The following is a 20,434-nucleotide window of genomic DNA, read 5'->3' as shown; positions in this document are numbered from 1 at the left end:
GTAAGCTTTCATGCCAGCACGGTCTCCCAAGGTGGACTGGTTTTAGTGAAGATGGCAGACTAATGATGTACCACCCATCTGGGCAGCAGCAGATGGATACTGTTGGAGGTGGAAGATCACATTTGATGCAATCTACTTCTATATTCTGCCAAGAAAACTTGATGATGATGATGAGATATAAAGAATCGGCATGTAGTGCTAGAAGAGGTTCCCTTGGTCAGACGTGCTTACCATGATACTAGGGAAGTATCGGGATGACACTGAAGGACCTTGTTGGACTAGCACAAAACCAACTTCTTTCTGGATCTGTAATTCATCGCTAGGACTCAAATCCAAGTCAATGGCACCTAACACAAAAACAAATAATAAGAAAGACTGCTTCTTGGGGCAACTGGTCTAGGAATCGACAAGAGGGGGAGCTCTGTTAGATTTGGACCTTAGTGACATGCAAGCCATAGTACAGGAGATAACTGTAATGGGTCCACCGGGAAACAATGATCATAACGTGATCAAATTTGAGCTGCTATCTGGAGTGACGTTGCTAAAGAAATCTACTGTAGCAGTATTTAATTTTTGAAAGGATGACTATGATAAAATGAGGAAAATAGTTAAAAAGAAGCTAAAAGGATTGGTGGCAAAGGTCAGGACTGTAAACTAGGTGTGGATGTTATTTAAAAATACCATTGTGGAAGCCTAGACCAGATATATTCCACATATTAACAAGGGTGAAAAGAAGAGAAAACAAGAGCTGGTGTGCTTAAAAGGTGAAGTGAAAGAGGCTATTAGAGCCAAAAAAAATCCTTTAAAGAATGGAAAAAGGATCCAAATGAAGAAAATAAGCACTGGCAAGTTATATGCAAAGCATTTCGAGAAACTGGAAAACCATTTAATTACTATATCTTGAATTCTGAACTTTTCCAGTCTACCCAATAATCGGTCATGGTTAACCAAGCCAAATCCAGCTGCATTACCATAGTTGGAATTTCCTTGTCCAGATTAGTTTTCAAAGAAGTGATCCATAGCAATAAAACTGTTTCTCCACTATGTTTAGATCGAAACTCAGATTGTCTGGGGGTCTAATATGCAATCTTGAAATACAGTCATAGTATGAAAACAGACAGTCAAGCACATACAATAATTTCTTCCCAGGAACAATTACTTCGTACCTGCCTCCATCGTTTTGAATAGAAAAGGGATATGTGACACCGGTCTCATTTGAACAAGCATTAAGGTCAACATCAGAGCCCTTTACCAAGAGAGTAAGAACAATCTGTCCTAAACCCACTGGCATCACTCCATCTAAGAAGGACATGGAGGAAGCCACCGCTTACCCTGGCTCGGTAGTATGGAACGCTGCTACTCTATGGGTTTTTGCTAGGTACTAGTGACCTGGATTGGCCACCGTGAAGTTACTGGGCTTGATGGACCATTGGTCTGACCCAGTAAGGCTATTCTTATGTTCTTAATTAATCAACTGAATAAGGGTGGGTAAGAATTTTGGGATCTAGTTGGCAATTCCCTTTTGCAAACTTCCTAAACAATTTACTTACTAGAGCTGTATCTACCTCTGAGAATGTGGTTCATATACTGTATGATCTACTGGTCTTCCTTAAGCTTGACCTACAACACAATCTATTACCATAGATTCCTCTTCAATTTTGGCTCACCAATTATTCTCTTTATCCAATTCGCTTGTGATGTTAGATATTTGGTGCCAGAAACAATTTGACAAAATCTGCTGAGAAATCTCTATCTTTGATGTACTAAATTCAGAGGAGCTCAAATGGATAACCATTTTAAAAACTTATTTTGTAGAATCAGACCTCTACATCAACTCAGCTCACGTGATTACTATTCTCTAAAAACCTTCTGTGGTACAGTGACCAGTTAAGAGCTGCTGAATGCCAGCTTGGGAGCAGACCATTGGCATTTCCTAGAAAGAAACTCTCCAACCCACTTTAACCTCCTTTCAATACTAATCCCAATAATTTTACAGTTTTAAACTCAGGTATAAAGCGTACTTATGAATGTAGGATCTCTGTATCTCAACCTGATTTATAGCTGGAGACTGAATAATCGTATATACAGCCAGTTTTGGCTTCCTGCTAATGATTTGTTTGTAGGATGGCTGTAAAAGGGACAAAGACAGAGCAGTAGGACTGCTACCCCAAGGGAACCGTGGGAGAGGAGGAGAAGTCACTTACCATCTGCAGAACTTAGTGTTAGGGAAGGTCTTGAAGTAACTACAAATGAAATGAAAAAGAACAGAGCAGTATAAGGAGGAACCTTCTTATCTACACTAGACATCATGTGTTTTATACTTTTATACAGCTACTAGTGGAAGGGCTGATCGTACTGTAGCCTCCCTAGCAGTAAGGACCCTCGGAAGTCTTCTGACCTGGGAAGGAAAGAGAAGAAGGGACTCCAGGAAAACCATTGAGTGGGTCAATAACCCTTAAAAGGCAGATTGTTCCTAAATTAAATCAATCTCAAATCCTTCACTTACCCGAGAGTTGAGAAGCTGTTAGGAGAAAAAGAAAACCAAGCGTTAGCTCTGAGTGATACAACCCAAGAAAGGAACAGACTCCAGACATCTCACCAAACACATTTTCCTTGTCAAATGGAAATTAGAACTTTGTAATCAATTTAATCTAATTGATAATGTCATAACTGATCTCAATCCAGTTTGTTTTAAAATCTACTACTTAGTAACTTCAACGCATGTTCATTAGACCTAGAATTGTTGAAAAGAGGTTTCAAGTGGTTCACATCATCTCTTTCCACTCAGTATTTTAGAGGCTTCCATCATATCTTTCTTGAACCGTCTCTTCTCTATCCAATTTTCTATACTCTTCTCCCAGGGGAGCTCAGAAGGGTTTACATTAATTTATTCAGGTACTCAAGCATTTTCCCTGTTTCTCCTGGTGGGCTCATAATCTATCGAATGTACCTGGGGTAATAGGGGGATTAAGTGACTTGCCCAGGGTCACAAGGAGCAGCGTGGCTTTGAACCCACAACCTCAGGGGGCTGATACGCCACACTCTCCTCCACATAGGGAAGTCGTCCCATCCCTTATTTCATTTTTGCCGTCCTTTTCTGTAGCTTCTCTAGTATGTGTGATTTCTTGGATTCACTTTGCAAAATAGTAGGTTTGCGACTACATGAATTAGATATTCTTCTGTTGGAGGATTTCTGCACTGATTTGTTAGTTTATGGTATGTGCTATCAATTATATCTTACGGTTTATTCTTGTTTTATGTACTATTCGTTTGCTGATTTTATGTGACCAGATCACACCAAGGACATGGGTTGGGAGTGGAAGAGAGCTGAGGAAGGCATGTGCCGAAATTCCTTTAATGGTAGAACTTTTATTTATATACTATAGAAATGCTACACTGACATATATTTGCATTAACTGAGCTCTACCGAAATAAGAGACAGAGAAGGGTACCTGAGCAGATGACGCCGGCATCTTCATAATGGCCACAGTTATGACGGTTCCAGCCCTGGTTGTTGCACTGTGTCAGGTAACTTTCATTTCCTGTACAACTCATTTCATCCAGAACAATATTTCCTGTGCCTTGGCCAAAACGGGCATTGCCGGGAGCAGAAGAAGCGACTCCACAGCCCAGCTGTCGGCACACCACATCGCCATCAGTCATATCCCAACTGTCATCGCAAACTGTTCCCCAGGTTCCATTGTAGTAAACTTCAACACGTCCTGAGCATCTGTCTGAGCCGTTCACCAATTGTATTGCATGCATAAATCCTGAAAGTAAAGAAGAGAACGGAGTATTTTGAGGACTGTACACACAGGGAGAAGCTGGATTACACCCCTGAGTTGTCCCATCCTGAGAAAAGCTTTCCTTTTCCAGTCCCCTTTAAGAACAAGGCGGGGAGGGGGGCCAGAATAGGGCTTGGTGTAAGATCCCCTAGTGCTAGCAGAAGCAGCCCTAGAGTGTGAAGGGAAAGGGGGTTGCTAGAGAGCTGGAGGGAGAATCCTGAACCCTTGGGTGACCCTGCAATATATAATGGCCCCCTCCTCGGAAGGGGAGGAGACCTTCACCTGATGAACCTCTAGAGAGGCAGACACACCAGGAAAGGAAGCAATGGATTATGAGCAGAGATCCAGATCAGGAGTGAATGGATTGGGAAGCTGCACGCTGAGGGAACACCATTTTCTATTGATTTTTTGTTCTTTTTCTTGCAATGAACTTTAAACTACGCTGACAAGGAGCAGGAAGGCTCAGGAATGCAGCTGGCAGAGTAGGAAGGGGCAGAACCACCCTGTCGTGTGAGCTTGGAAGAGGAATCTTCAAGCTGATTTGGCAAGGATCCTGAGGGCTTAGCTGGGTTTTGCTTTGTTTATTATGGTGCTGAGCGTAGAGAATGACACTGGAACAGGGACCCGCGATAAACTGCAGTAAATCTACAGGAATGGGGAAATTGTAGCGTGTTTACCGCAGGTAAGGGAGTAAAACCTTTCACTGCTCTTTGGGTGAACTGCGGGTCCGGTAATCACAGGGTTTTCTGTTTTTTTTCAACCATAGAGGTGCTGCTGGAACCAGGAGAGGTTTGCTACTTTAGCTGTCATTGGACCATGGGAGTGGAGGAGTTAGTCACTGTCTCTGTATCCATGGGGGACATTTCTGGGACTACTGGACTTGCGGGGGGTGGGGGTGATTCTGCTGCTGGTGCTGCCGTTGGACCTGTTCTGGGCCAGGTGTTGGCTGCTATCTGGCTGGCTCCAGATCTGGAGATGAAGTCAAGGGAAGGGTGAGAAAGGCGCTGGAATGCAGAGGAACTGGGGCTGGAGATGGAGAGAAGAGACAATGAGGGTACTGAACCTGCAGGGGGTTGATTGGAGATGGAGGGAATGATGAGGGGTGCCGGACCCATGAAAGGGGGTGGGGGACTGGAGCCGGAAGGAAGGAGAGAGATGCTGGGCCTGCAGGTAGAGGGAGGAAGAAGAGTAGAGAAAGAGAAATGCTGAACCAAGCGGATGAAAAATAAAGGGAGTGAAATGCTGAACACAACAGAGGGATAGAAAAAAGAGAGAAGAGCAGAGACACAATCGTGTAAGAGAGTAAGAAAGGGGAGAAGCTGGACATAGGGAGGTATACGAAAAGAGAGCAGATCATAGATGTTGGAAAGGGGGGTCACACGGGTGCCATGGTACTCCATAAATCTGCTATCACAATGCTGCCCCTGCCACTGATGAACACAGAAAACCAAAGAAATATTTATTTATTTTTAAAATTTCTATACCGTCGAGGTCGTATAGGTGGTTTACAGTATATCCACATACATAAAGCAGGCAGACCCTGGATGGAAGGGGTACGGTGATAAAGGAGGCTGACACTGAATGGAAGGAGGGATAGAGGAGGCAGACCCTGGATGGAAGGGAGGATAAAGGAGGCAGACGCTGCATGGAAGGGGGGGGGATAAAGGAGGCAGATGCAGGGTAGATGGGAGAGAAAGAGAGGGGGGAAAATGCTGGATGGAACGGGGAGAGAGGAGAGGGTAAAGATACTGGATGGAAGGGGAAGAGATAGGAGACGCAGACGCCAGATGGCAGTGGGAGAGATAGAATCAATTAATGGATGGGGGAAGAAAGAGGAAAGAGTTATTGAGAGACTAGGAAATAAGAGGTAGTGAAATAGGAAAGCCATGGTGAAAGAAAGAGATGGCAAGCTGTAGGAAGACACAGTAAAAAGTAAAAAAAAAAAGGGAAATTGTAAGCTTTCATGCCAGCACGGTCTCCCAAGGTGGACTGGTTTTAGTGAAGATGGCAGACTAATGATGTACCACCCATCTGGGCAGCAGCAGATGGATACTGTTGGAGGTGGAAGATCACATTTGATGCAATCTACTTCTATATTCTGCCAAGAAAACTTGATGATGATGATGAGATATAAAGAATCGGCATGTAGTGCTAGAAGAGGTTCCCTTGGTCAGACGTGCTTACCATGATACTAGGGAAGTATCGGGATGACACTGAAGGACCTTGTTGGACTAGCACAAAACCAACTTCTTTCTGGATCTGTAATTCATCGCTAGGACTCAAATCCAAGTCAATGGCACCTAACACAAAAACAAATAATAAGAAAGACTGCTTCTTGGGGCAACTGGTCTAGGAATCGACAAGAGGGGGAGCTCTGTTAGATTTGGACCTTAGTGACATGCAAGCCATAGTACAGGAGATAACTGTAATGGGTCCACCGGGAAACAATGATCATAACGTGATCAAATTTGAGCTGCTATCTGGAGTGACGTTGCTAAAGAAATCTACTGTAGCAGTATTTAATTTTTGAAAGGATGACTATGATAAAATGAGGAAAATAGTTAAAAAGAAGCTAAAAGGATTGGTGGCAAAGGTCAGGACTGTAAACTAGGTGTGGATGTTATTTAAAAATACCATTGTGGAAGCCTAGACCAGATATATTCCACATATTAACAAGGGTGAAAAGAAGAGAAAACAAGAGCTGGTGTGGTTAAAAGGTGAAGTGAAAGAGGCTATTAGAGCCAAAAAAAATCCTTTAAAGAATGGAAAAAGGATCCAAATGAAGAAAATAAGCACTGGCAAGTTATATGCAAAGCATTTCGAGAAACTGGAAAACCATTTAATTACTATATCTTGAATTCTGAACTTTTCCAGTCTACCCAATAATCGGTCATGGTTAACCAAGCCAAATCCAGCTGCATTATCATAGTTGGAATTTCCTTGTCCAGATTAGTTTTCAAAGAAGTGATCCATAGCAATAAAACTGTTTCTCCACTATGTTTAGATCGAAACTCAGATTGTCTGGGGGTCTAATATGCAATCTTGAAATACAGTCATAGTATGAAAACAGACAGTCAAGCACATACAATAATTTCTTCCCAGGAACAATTACCTGCCTCCATCGTTTTGAATAGAAAAGGGATATGTGACACCGGTCTCATTTGAACAAGCATTAAGGTCAACATCAGAGCCCTTTACAAAGAGAGTAAGAACAATCTGTCCTAAACCCACTGGCATCACTCCATCTAAGAAGGACATGGAGGAAGCCACCGCTTACCCTTGCTCGGTAGTATGGAACGCTGCTACTCTATGGGTTTTTGCTAGGTACTAGTGACCTGGATTGGCCACCGTGAAGTTACTGGGCTTGATGGACCATTGGTCTTACCCAGTAAGGCTATTCTTATGTTCTTAATTAATCAACTGAATAAGGGTGGGTAAGAATTTTGGGATCTAGTTGGCAATTCCCTTTTGCAAACTTCCTAAACAATTTACTTACTAGAGCTGTATCTACCTCTGAGAATGTGGTTCATATACTGTATGATCTACTGGTCTTCCTTAAGCTTGACCTACAACACAATCTATTACCATAGATTCCTCTTCAATTTTGGCTCACCAATTATTCTCTTTATCCAATTCGCTTGTGATGTTAGATATTTGGTGCCAGAAACAATTTGACAAAATCTGCTGAGAAATCTCTATCTTTGATGTACTAAATTCAGAGGAGCTCAAATGGATAACCATTTTAAAAACTTATTTTGTAGAATCAGACCTCTACATCAACTCAGCTCAGGTGATTACTATTCTCTAAAAACCTTCTGTGGTACAGTGACCAGTTAAGAGCTGCTGAATGCCAGCTTGGGAGCAGACCATTGGCATTTCCTAGAAAGAAACTCTCCAACCCACTTTAACCTCCTTTCAATACTAATCCCATTAATTTTACAGTTTTAAACTCTGGTATAAAGCGTACTTATGAATGTAGGATCTCTGTATCTCAACCTGATTTATAGCTGGAGACTGAATAATCGTATATACAGCCAGTTTTGGCTTCCTGCTAATGATTTGTTTGTAGGATGGCTGTAAAAGGGACAAAGACAGAGCAGTAGGACTGCTACCCCAAGGGAACCGTGGGAGAGGAGGAGAAGTCACTTACCATCTGCAGAACTTAGTGTTAGGGAAGGTCTTGAAGTAACTACAAATGAAATGAAAAAGAACAGAGCAGTATAAGGAGGAACCTTCTTATCAACACTAGACATCATGTGTTTTATACTTTTATACAGCTACTAGTGGAAGGGCTGATCGTACTGGAGCCTCCCTAGCAGTAAGGACCCTCGGAAGTCTTCTGACCTGGGAAGGAAAGAGAAGAAGGGACTCCAGGAAAACCATTGAGTGGGTCAATAACCCTAAAAAGGCAGATTGTTCCTAAATTAAATCAATCTCAAATCCTTCACTTACCCGAGAGTTGAGAAGCTGTTAGGAGAAAAAGAAAACCAAGCGTTAGCTCTGAGTGATACAACCCAAGAAAGGAACAGACTCCAGACATCTCACCACACACATTTTCCTTGTCAAATGGAAATTAGAACTTTGTAATCAATTTAATCTAATTGATAATGTCATAACTGATCTCAATCCAGTTTGTTTTAAAATCTACTACTTAGTAACTTCAACGCATGTTCATTAGACCTAGAATTGTTGAAAAGAGGTTTCAAGTGGTTCACATCATCTCTTTCCACTCAGTATTTTAGAGGCTTCCATCATATCTTTCTTGAACCGTCTCTTCTCTATCCAATTTTCTATACTCTTCTCCCAGGGGAGCTCAGAAGGGTTTACATTAATTTATTCAGGTACTCAAGCATTTTCCCTGTTTCTCCTGGTGGGCTCATAATCTATCGAATGTACCTGGGGTAATAGGGGGATTAAGTGACTAGCCCAGGGTCACAAGGAGCAGCGTGGCTTTGAACCCACAACCTCAGGGGGCTGATACGCCACACTCTCCGCCACAATGTTCAGCCTTTCCTCATAGGGAAGTCGTCCCATCCCTTATTTCATTTTTGCCGTCCTTTTCTGTAGCTTCTCTAGTATGTGTGATTTCTTGGATTCACTTTGCAAAATAGTAGGTTTGCGACTACATGAATTAGATATTCTTCTGTTGGAGGATTTCTGCACTGATTTGTTAGTTTATGGTATGTGCTATCAATTATACCTTACGGTTTATTCTTGTTTTATGTACTATTCGTTTGCTGAATTTATGTGACCAGATCACACCAAGGACATGGGTTGGGAGTGGAAGAGAGCTGAGGAAGGCATGTGCCGAAATTCCTTTAATGGTAGAACTTTTATTTATATACTATAGAAATGCTACACTGACATATATTTGCATTAACTGAGCTCTTCCGAAATAAGAGACAGAGAAGGGTACCTGAGCAGATGACGCCGGCATCTTCATAATGGCCACAGTTATGACGGTTCCAGCCCTGGTTGTTGCACTGTGTCAGGTAACTTTCATTTCCTGTACAACTCATTTCATCCAGAACAATATTTCCTGTGCCTTGGCCAAAACGGGCATTGCCGGGAGCAGAAGAAGCGACTCCACAGCCCAGCTGTCGGCACACCACATCGCCATCAGTCATATCCCAACTGTCATCGCAAACTGTTCCCCAGGTTCCATTGTAGTAAACTTCAACACGTCCTGAGCATCTGTCTGAGCCGTTCACCAATTGTATTGCATGCATAAATCCTGAAAGTAAAGAAGAGAACGGAGTATTTTGAGGACTGTACACACAGGGAGAAGCTGGATTACACCCCTGAGTTGTCCCATCCTGAGAAAAGCTTTCCTTTTCCAGTCCCCTTTAAGAACAAGGCGGGGAGGGGGGCCAGAATAGGGCTTGGTGTAAGATCCCCTAGTGCTAGCAGAAGCAGCCCTAGAGTGTGAAGGGAAAGGGGGTTGCTAGAGAGCTGGAGGGAGAATCCTGAACCCTTGGGTGACCCTGCAATATATAATGGCCCCCTCCTCGGAAGGGGAGGAGACCTTCACCTGATGAACCTCTAGAGACAAAGCAGGCAGACACACCAGGAAAGGAAGCAATGGATTATGAGCAGAGATCCAGATCAGGAGTGAATGGATTGGGAAGCTGCACGCTGAGGGAACACCATTTTCTATTGATTTTTTGTTCTTTTTCTTGCAATGAACTTTAAACTACGCTGACAAGGAGCAGGAAGGCTCAGGAATGCAGCTGGCAGAGTAGGAAGGGGCAGAACCACCCTGTCGTGTTAGCTTGGAAGAGGAATCTTCTAGCTGATTTGGCAAGGATCCTGAAGGCTTAGCTGGGTTTTGCTTTGTTTATTATGGTGCTGAGCGTAGAGAATAACACTGGAACAGGGACCCGCGATAAACTGCAGTAAATCTACAGGAATGGGGAAATTGTAGCGTGTTTACCGCAGGTAAGGGAGTAAAACCTTTCACTGCTCTTTGGGTGAACTGCGGGTCCGGTAATCACAGGGTTTTCTGTTTTTTTTCAACCATAGAGGAAGGGTTTGCTGGTGCTGCTGGAACCAGGAGAGGTTTGCTACTTTATCTGTCATTGGACCATGGGAGATGAAGTCAAGGGAAGGGTGAGAAAGGCGCTGGAATGCAGAGGAACTGGGGCTGGAGATGGAGAGAAGAGACAATGAGGGTACTGAACCTGCAGGGGGTTGATTGGAGATGGAGGGAATGATGAGGGGTGCCGGACCCATGAAAGGGGGTGGGGGACTGGAGCCGGAAGGAAGGAGAGAGATGCTGGGCCTGCAGGTAGAGGGAGGAAGAAGAGTAGAGAAAGAGAAATGCTGAACCAAGCGGATGAAAAATAAAGGGAGTGAAATGCTGAACACAACAGAGGGATAGAAAAAAGAGAGAAGAGCAGAGACACAATCGTGTAAGAGAGTAAGAAAGGGGAGAAGCTGGACATAGGGAGGTATACGAAAAGAGAGCAGATCATAGATGTTGGAAAGGGGATCACACGGGTGCCATGGTACTCCATAAATCTGCTATCACAATGCTGCCCCTGCCACTGATGAACACAGAAAACCAAAGAAATATTTATTTATTTTAAAAATTTCTATACCGTCGAGGTCGTATAGGTGGTTTACAGTATATCCACATACATAAAGCAGGCAGACCCTGGATGGAAGGGGTACGGTGATAAAGGAGGCTGACACTGAATGGAAGGAGGGATAGAGGAGGCAGACCCTGGATGGAAGGGAGGATAAAGGAGTCAGACGCTGCATGGAAGGGGGGGGGATAAAGGAGGCAGATGCAGGGTAGATGGGAGAGAAAGAGAGGAGGGAAAATGCTGGATGGAACGGGGAGAGAGGAGAGGGTAAAGATACTGGATGGAAGGGGAAGAGATAGGAGACGCAGACGCCAGATGGCAGTGGGAGAGATAGAATCAATTAATGGATGGGGGAAGAAAGAGGAAAGAGTTATTGAGAGACTAGGAAATAAGAGGTAGTGAAATAGGAAAGTCATGGTGAAAGAAAGAACAAGCTCCGATCCCATATAGGGAGGAGCGAGGCCAAATCGGCCGAAGCCTGAGCGAATAGATAGGTGGGGGGGGGGGGAAGGGAGGAGGATAGGAAAGCGCCAATCAGCGAGGGATGGGAGGGGGGAGGGTTAGGAGAAGAAGGGGAAGCGGAAGGGAGGTCGCCTCTTTTCCCGACGGCGGTCCAGGGAGATCGACGTGACTTCCCTCCCGCTCACCCTACTGAAACATTTGTTTTCTTCTCACCTTGCTCCCGCGGAGCCAGAGGTCGGCAGGGCTTCCTCAGGGCGCCTCCGGCTGCAGTGTCCGTGGGCCAAGTGTGGGTTGGGATGTTGGGCCGCTGCACACGTGGCCGGGAGCATTTCCCCATCCATCGGCAGCGGAGGGGAGGTGGGGATGCGGCTTTCTGTGTCTGGTACCTGTCGGGGCGGCCCTTGGCCTGGCTGCCAGCGTGCACTCTCCGGTGCACGCGCGGCGTGCTTCGCCTCGGATGCGCCTGCCTCTCTTGCTGCTGTCGGCCAGGGACAGCCCGGGGGGAGGCGCGCACCGTGGGTCCTCGGCGTGACCAGGAGGTGGGGTCGGGCCAGAGCGGCGGCCGGTCGCGGTCACGGCGTGGCCGGGATGTGGGGTCGGGCCAGGCACGGGCGTTGAGCGCTATGGGAGGCGGGTGGCCGGGTTTGAGCGTTGAGCGCTCGGGGAGGCGGGTGGCCGGGTTTGAGCCACACTGCAAGCGGCCACTTAGATGGTAGAGCCGACTGCAGTGGGGGAGGGGGGCTGAGTGGCGCCCACGTGGCCGGAGTTCGTCCTCAGCTCCCCGATTGCTATGCGGGCCGCGTGCGCCGTGCTCGAGTCCCGATTTCCAATGAGGGGAGGGGGGGACGGCCCGCCTCCCACGGCTGTTCTTTCCGCCGCCCTGTTCGCGGCGTGCCTTCGCCCCAAAAGAATCTTGGCTTGCCTGACTTGTAGCAATTTGCTCATCTGAACACTCAAGACCTGATTTATCAAGGGAATTCTAGCATTCTGCGTCTGTACAGGAAACCTTTAAAAAGTTGAACTCAGAGTGTTTTAAAAGAAAAAGTAATTTGTTAGCTTGCCGTAATGATTTGCAATCTGTGCATTCTTTAACGAGCTAAAAGAGTCTTTTCTTCTTTAGCTGAGTCTTAGGTCGGGATACAGAAGCATAGAGACATGATGGCAAATGGGGGCCAGGTGGCCCGTCTGGTCTGCCCATCCGCAGTGGCCATTATCTCTTGCTCTCTCCGAGCGACCGCTAGGGGGAGGGAGCCAATCCTGTTAAGGGCCGCTGCCCTCTCGAAGAGGTTGCCGCCAAGGTAGGCCCTGGTCCTCCCTATGGATCCAGCAGAGAGCTTCTGCGGCTCTGCAGAGGCCCGACAGAGTGAGAGTTGACCACCCACGTGGCCCCTCTCTGCTTGAGCCTGCCTGAGGAGTTCTCAATGGGTATTACAAAATAATAATAATAATATATAACTAAATAAATAAATTTCCTTTTCTCAATGGGTATTACAAAATAATAATAATAATATATAACTAAATAAATAAATTTCCTTATTTTAGCTATTTGCCAATTATATGCTATTTGATTATATGCTATGCTATGCTATTACGCAATTATATCCACAGCTTTTGATTAAATGCTATACTATTATATGCTATTAAATGCCTTTTGATTAAATGCTATGCTATTATATGCTACGAAATGCTATGCTATTACACAATTAGATACTATGCACGGCTAGGACATGCTATTTGATTAAATGCTATACTATTATGCAATTATATGCTATCCACAGTTATTATATTCTATTTAATTACATGCTATGCTATTACGCAATGATATGCTATCCACGGCTATTATATGCCATTTGATTGGGAGGGGGGAGGATTAAATGCTATACTATTACGCATTTATATCCTATCTACGGCTATTATATGCTATTTCATTAAATGCTATTAGACAATTATATTATATCCTAGGTCAGGCTATTTATGCTATTTCAGACTAGTATATGCCTTTAAAGGCCCTGCTAATAAGGCTATTATGCTATTTAAAGGCTCTTATATGCTATTTAAAGGCTATTTATATACTATTTAAGGCTCTTGTTGGTTATTCAACTGTTCTTATAGGCTATTCAAAAGCTCTTATATGCTATTTGAAGGCTCTTGTATGCTATTTGAAGGCTCTTGTATGCTATTTGAAGGCTCTTATATGCTATTTGAAGGCTCTTATATGCTATTTAAGGATATTATATGCTATTTAAAGGCTCTTGTATGCTATTTGAAGGCTCTTATATGCTATTTAAGGATATTATATGCTATTTAAAGGCTCTTGTATGCTATTTAAAGGCTCTGGTATGCTATTTAAAGGCAAGGCTCTTGTATGCTATTTAAAGGCTCTGGTATGCTATTTAAAGGCAAGGCTCTTGTATGCTATTTAAAGGCTCTCGTATGCTATTTAAAGGCTCTTATATGCTATTTAAAGGATCTTATATGCTATTAGATCCCATCATGTGATCCCAGAAGGAGTGCTTTACTAATACTAGGGCCTGTCTCGGGTTCCAATACACGTAGAACGTTACTGACAGTATTTATTCTTTTAGTACTTATTATAGCCATGCCAGCTCAACGTAAGCCACGATCAACAACTGCTGTGCTGCAAAGCCCACGGCTAGGAGTCAAAGACAGACGAGGACCACATGCGCTACAACATCAGCGGTGGCTTCTACGGCCACAACAGCAGCACCGGCTCCTACGGCCGCACAGCCTCAGCACGGGGTGCGGTCGACGTCCGTCCCAGCCAGTTAGCAGGCGTAAGAGTTGGGCGCCAGGAGCAGCTCCTCATCTTAAGCACGCCAGGGTTACACAGTCCACCACTCAAGACTTTCATCCTCCCTGAATCCTACAATCAAGGGGACCATATCCAGGTTGTATCAATCCCTCTGCAATAAGACTCTTAGTCTCCAGGGTATCATTTTCTTCCTCCATTCATCTATGAATTCCTACTTTGCCAGAGGGGACTACGATGTATACCTTGAGCCCCCAAATTTGGCATCCTCGAGTTTTCCCCATATACGGGGTGCTACAGGCAAGGGTGGTCTGGCCCTCAGGCAAGGGTGGTCCGGGCCCTTATACGGGGTGATGCTACTGACAACAGATATTTACGTACCTCCTCTATTAACTGTTTGCTTGCATCACTCAACTCTCTTCATCAGCTACACGGCCTTGCTACTTACCACCTCGTTAATTACCTTATTACCGGAGACACATTCGCAGCCATCAGGAACATAAAAACATAAGGAGTCCTCTACTCAGCAAGGAGCATCAACATCTGGTTTATTGATCTTGTAATCTGGGTCTACATTCGGGTTATGGATGATGTAGGGTGCCTAGAATTGGCCTTTAACAGTAAAATTAATTAGGTTACATAACCGCACGAGCGGCACCACCTTACATTTGTTGCGGGGTTTGCATCGTTTACCTTATAGTTTAGCAGAAGGACCTTCATAATTAAGTGACATTACCTCAACTGTGTTTTTACCCTAGATTGGTAGCAAAAGTTACAATTCGAAAATCATGGATATACATTTGGTTTATGGCTGTTACTATTCGGTTTGCATCAGAGGTAGGGATGAATGTTGCCTCGCATTTCGGTTCACAGTACCTCAAGGACCTTCATACTTATGTTTTACATTACGGGATTTCACGTTCGGCTTACTGCACCTCAAGAGAGGCTGAATGATCTTCATAATTACATTACCTCAATAGCGGTCCAACGCTTGAAATTATGTTTTGACTGGTCCCACATTCCGGGATTAGGGGGTTGACGGGATACTTAGGGTCAGGGAGTTAGTTACTGGGTATACGTACCTTGGGTATTGCTTTAACTTTGGTTCCGTGGGCGCTAGAGACCACGAACAGTACACTTTGTCAAGAAAATGCGAACTGATAGTTTATCCTTAGCCAGCAGGCTTCCCCTCACTACCTTTTTGATAGATAACTCGCATGTAGACAAATGGTTTCCTCAGCCAGCCAGCAGGCTTCCCCACATTACCTTATTGTGGTCTGATATTATACCCCTGTGAGTATGAAAATGGAGACAAATTGTTATCCTCAGCCATTGATAGATAACTTGCATAAAACTCAACAAGTAAAATGTAGACAAATGGTTATCCTCAGCCAGCCAGCAGGCTTCCCCACACTACCTTATTGTGGTCGCATATTATACCCAGGTGAGTATGAAAAGGTGCGAGTTCTTACACAGCCGTGGAGATAACTCTCAAAAAAAAAAAAAATTAACATCGGGCTAGATATATTCACCAGTTCTATCCAGATTGGCATATGTTACCGGGTGCGGGGCCGCAGCCATGACACTTGGGGGGAACCCGCGATAAGTGAGGTTTCGCTATCACGGGTAGTGGCAGGTAAGCACAGCATATGGGTAGAAGGCTGACATCTTTACAGTGGTTAATACATGGGGCACGTCGCCTTGCTTGGACGGCAGGGGGCCAGGCCATGATCTTCACAACAACGTACAGCTGATGAGGGGACACCTCCTTGAACGGGAAGGGTCCGGTGAGATGGGGAAGCTTGTACGGCGCCCCACATTGTGCGGGATAGAGAACCAGATGCTGTGCGCCTGACCATCAGTTCCTTATATGTTGCCTGGTGATGTACATCGTGTGTTATGCCATTTTCTGAAGTGCGGTTACAGTGTACAGTTCATCACCGTTCATGCTTGATTATGATGTTCAGTTGATAACAGTTTGATGTAATTGTGCTATTATGGCTGCGGCCAAATAAATTCCACTTGAGTTGACAAGCGCCTGAGTGTCATCATTGTGCAACGCTAGACCATGAAGGGTATGAGCAACAGTGCTGAGTGCACGATTTGAGAGATGGCAAGCTGTAGGAAGACACAGTAAAAAGTAAAAAAAAAAAAGGGAAATTGTAAGCTTTCATGCCAGCACGGTCTCCCAAGGTGGACTGGTTTTAGTGAAGATGGCAGACTAATGATGTACCACCCATCTGGGCAGCAGCAGATGGATACTGTTGGAGGTGGAAGATCACATTTGATGCAATCTACTTCTATATTCTGCCAAGAAAACTTGATGATGATGATGAGATATAAAGAATCGGCATGTAGTGCTAGAAGAGGTTCCCTTGGTCAGACGTGCTTACCATGATACTAGGGAAGTATCGGGATGACACTGAAGGACCTTGTTGGACTAGCACAAAACCAACTTCTTTCTGGATCTGTAATTCATCGCTAGGACTCAAATCCAAGTCAATGGCACCTAACACAAAAACAAATAATAAGAAAGACTGCTTCTTGGGGCAACTGGTCTAGGAATCGACAAGAGGGGGAGCTCTGTTAGATTTGGGCCTTAGTGACATGCAAGCCATAGTACAGGAGATAACTGTAATGGGTCCACCAGGAAACAATGATCATAACGTGATCAAATTTGAGCTGCTATCTGGAGTGACGTTGCTAAAGAAATCTACTGTAGCAGTATTTAATTTTTGAAAGGATGACTATGATAAAATGAGGAAAATAGTTAAAAAGAAGCTAAAAGGATTGGTGGCAAAGGTCAGGACTGTAAACTAGGTGTGGATGTTATTTAAAAATACCATTGTGGAAGCCTAGACCAGATATATTCCACATATTAACAAGGGTGAAATGAAGAGAAAACAAGAGCTGGTGTGCTTAAAAGGTGAAGTGAAAGAGGCTATTAGAGCCAAAAAAAATCCTTTAAAGAATGGAAAAAGGATCCAAATGAAGAAAATAAGCACTGGCAAGTTATATGCAAAGCATTCCGAGAAATTGGAAAACCATTTAATTACTATATCTTGAATTCTGAACTTTTCCAGTCTACCCAATAATCGGTCATGGTTAACCAAGCCAAATCCAGCTGCATTACCATAGTTGGAATTTCCTTGTCCAGATTAGTTTTCAAAGAAGTGATCCATAGCAATAAAACTGTTTCTCCACTATGTTTAGATCGAAACTCAGATTGTCTGGGGGTCTAATATGCAATCTTGAAATACAGTCATAGTATGAAAACAGACAGTCAAGCACATACAATAATTTCTTCCCAGGAACAATTACCTGCCTCCATCGTTTTGAATAGAAAAGGGATATGTGACACCGGTCTCATTTGAACAAGCATTAAGGTCAACATCAGAGCCCTTTACAAAGAGAGTAAGAACAATCTGTCCTAAACCCACTGGCATCACTCCATCTAAGAAGGACATGGAGGAAGCCACCGCTTACCCTTGCTCGGTAGTATGGAACGCTGCTACTCTATGGGTTTTTGCTAGGTACTAGTGACCTGGATTGGCCACCGTGAAGTTACTGGGCTTGATGGACCATTGGTCTTACCCAGTAAGGCTATTCTTATGTTCTTAATTAATCAACTGAATAAGGGTGGGTAAGAATTTTGGGATCTAGTTGGCAATTCCCTTTTGCAAACTTCCTAAACAATTTACTTACTAGAGCTGTATCTACCTCTGAGAATGTGGTTCATATACTGTATGATCTACTGGTCTTCCTTAAGCTTGACCTACAACACAATCTATTACCATAGATTCCTCTTCAATTTTGGCTCACCAATTATTCTCTTTATCCAATTCGCTTGTGATGTTAGATATTTGGTGCCAGAAACAATTTGACAAAATCTGCTGAGAAATCTCTATCTTTGATGTACTAAATTCAGAGGAGCTCAAATGGATAACCATTTTAAAAACTTATTTTGTAGAATCAGACCTCTACATCAACTCAGCTCAGGTGATTACTATTCTCTAAAAACCTTCTGTGGTACAGTGACCAATTAAGAGCTGCTGAATGCCAGCTTGGGAGCAGACCATTGGCATTTCATAGAAAGAAACTCTCCAACCCACTTTAACCTCCTTTCAATACTAATCCCAATAATTTTACAGTTTTAAACTCAGGTATAAAGCGTACTTATGAATGTAGGATCTCTGTATCTCAACCTGATTTATAGCTGGAGACTGAATAATCGTATATACAGCCAGTTTTGGCTTCCTGCTAATGATTTGTTTGTAGGATGGCTGTAAAAGGGACAAAGACAGAGCAGTAGGACTGCTACCCCGAGGGAACCGTGGGAGAGGAGGAGAAGTCACTTACCATCTGCAGAACTTAGTGTTAGGGAAGGTCTTGAAGTAACTACAAATGAAATGAAAAAGAACAGAGCAGTATAAGGAGGAACCTTCTTATCAACACTAGACATCATGTGTTTTATACTTTTATACAGCTACTAGTGGAAGGGCTGATCGTACTGGAGCCTCCCTAGCAGTAAGGACCCTCGGAAGTCTTCTGACCTGGGAAGGAAAGAGAAGAAGGGACTCCAGGAAAACCATTGAGTGGGTCAATAACCCTTAAAAGGCAGATTGTTCCTAAATTAAATCAATCTCAAATCCTTCACTTACCCGAGAGTTGAGAAGCTGTTAGGAGAAAAAGAAAACCAAGCGTTAGCTCTGAGTGATACAACCCAAGAAAGGAACAGACTCCAGACATCTCACCACACACATTTTCCTTGTCAAATGGAAATTAGAACTTTGTAATCAATTTAATCTAATTGATAATGTCATAACTGATCTCAATCCAGTTTGTTTTAAAATCTACTACTTAGTAACTTCAACGCATGTTCATTAGACCTAGAATTGTTGAAAAGAGGTTTCAAGTGGTTCACATCATCTCTTTCCACTCAGTATTTTAGAGGCTTCCATCATATCTTTCTTGAACCGTCTCTTCTCTATCCAATTTTCTATACTCTTCTCCCAGGGGAGCTCAGAAGGGTTTACATTAATTTATTCAGGTACTCAAGCATTTTCCCTGTTTCTCCTGGTGGGCTCATAATCTATCGAATGTACCTGGGGTAATAGGGGGATTAAGTGACTAGCCCAGGGTCACAAGGAGCAGCGTGGCTTTGAACCCACAACCTCAGGGGGCTGATACGCCACACTCTCCGCCACAATGTTCAGCCTTTCCTCATAGGGAAGTCGTCCCATCCCTTATTTCATTTTTGCCGTCCTTTTCTGTAGCTTCTCTAGTATGTGTGATTTCTTGGATTCACTTTGCAAAATAGTAGGTTTGCGACTACATGAATTAGATATTCTTCTGTTGGAGGATTTCTGCACTGATTTGTTAGTTTATGGTATGTGCTATCAATTATACCTTACGGTTTATTCTTGTTTTATGTACTATTCGTTTGCTGAATTTATGTGACCAGATCACACCAAGGACATGGGTTGGGAGTGGAAGAGAGCTGAGGAAGGCATGTGCCGAAATTCCTTTAATGGTAGAACTTTTATTTATATACTATAGAAATGCTACACTGACATATATTTGCATTAACTGAGCTCTTCCGAAATAAGAGACAGAGAAGGGTACCTGAGCAGATGACGCCGGCATCTTCATAATGGCCACAGTTATGACGGTTCCAGCCCTGGTTGTTGCACTGTGTCAGGTAACTTTCATTTCCTGTACAACTCATTTCATCCAGAACAATATTTCCTGTGCCTTGGCCAAAACGGGCATTGCCGGGAGCAGAAGAAGCGACTCCACAGCCCAGCTGTCGGCACACCACATCGCCATCAGTCATATCCCAACTGTCATCGCAAACTGTTCCCCAGGTTCCATTGTAGTAAACTTCAACACGTCCTGAGCATCTGTCTGAGCCGTTCACCAATTGTATTGCATGCATAAATCCTGAAAGTAAAGAAGAGAACGGAGTATTTTGAGGACTGTACACACAGGGAGAAGCTGGATTACACCCCTGAGTTGTCCCATCCTGAGAAAAGCTTTCCTTTTCCAGTCCCCTTTAAGAACAAGGCGGGGAGGGGGGCCAGAATAGGGCTTGGTGTAAGATCCCCTAGTGCTAGCAGAAGCAGCCCTAGAGTGTGAAGGGAAAGGGGGTTGCTAGAGAGCTGGAGGGAGAATCCTGAACCCTTGGGTGACCCTGCAATATATAATGGCCCCCTCCTCGGAAGGGGAGGAGACCTTCACCTGATGAACCTCTAGAGACAAAGCAGGCAGACACACCAGGAAAGGAAGCAATGGATTATGAGCAGAGATCCAGATCAGGAGTGAATGGA

At 44.0% G+C, this 20,434-nt stretch overlaps 1 protein-coding gene across 1 annotated transcript in view; it reads right to left on the bottom strand.

The window, feature by feature from the left end:
* DMBT1 (deleted in malignant brain tumors 1) overlaps positions 1-20,434 on the bottom strand; it is a 572,499-nt gene that overhangs the window by 391,782 nt on the left and 160,283 nt on the right. Inside the window, exons 13-19 of the mRNA XM_033942984.1 lie at positions 19,731-20,048; positions 18,767-18,781; positions 18,465-18,503; positions 9,202-9,519; positions 8,238-8,252; positions 7,936-7,974; positions 3,453-3,770 (exon numbers count right to left, since the gene is read on the bottom strand). Of these exons, the coding sequence (XP_033798875.1) occupies positions 3,453-3,770; positions 7,936-7,974; positions 8,238-8,252; positions 9,202-9,519; positions 18,465-18,503; positions 18,767-18,781; positions 19,731-20,048 (1,062 nt within the window). The remainder of the gene's footprint in view (positions 1-3,452; positions 3,771-7,935; positions 7,975-8,237; positions 8,253-9,201; positions 9,520-18,464; positions 18,504-18,766; positions 18,782-19,730; positions 20,049-20,434) is intronic.

Source organism: Geotrypetes seraphini, chromosome 4, assembly GCF_902459505.1.
Source record: "Geotrypetes seraphini chromosome 4, aGeoSer1.1, whole genome shotgun sequence".
Taxonomy (NCBI): Eukaryota; Metazoa; Chordata; class Amphibia; order Gymnophiona; family Dermophiidae; genus Geotrypetes; species Geotrypetes seraphini.
Note: the sequence above shows the minus strand (reverse complement) of the source record. Positions and strands in the feature narration are given on the sequence as shown.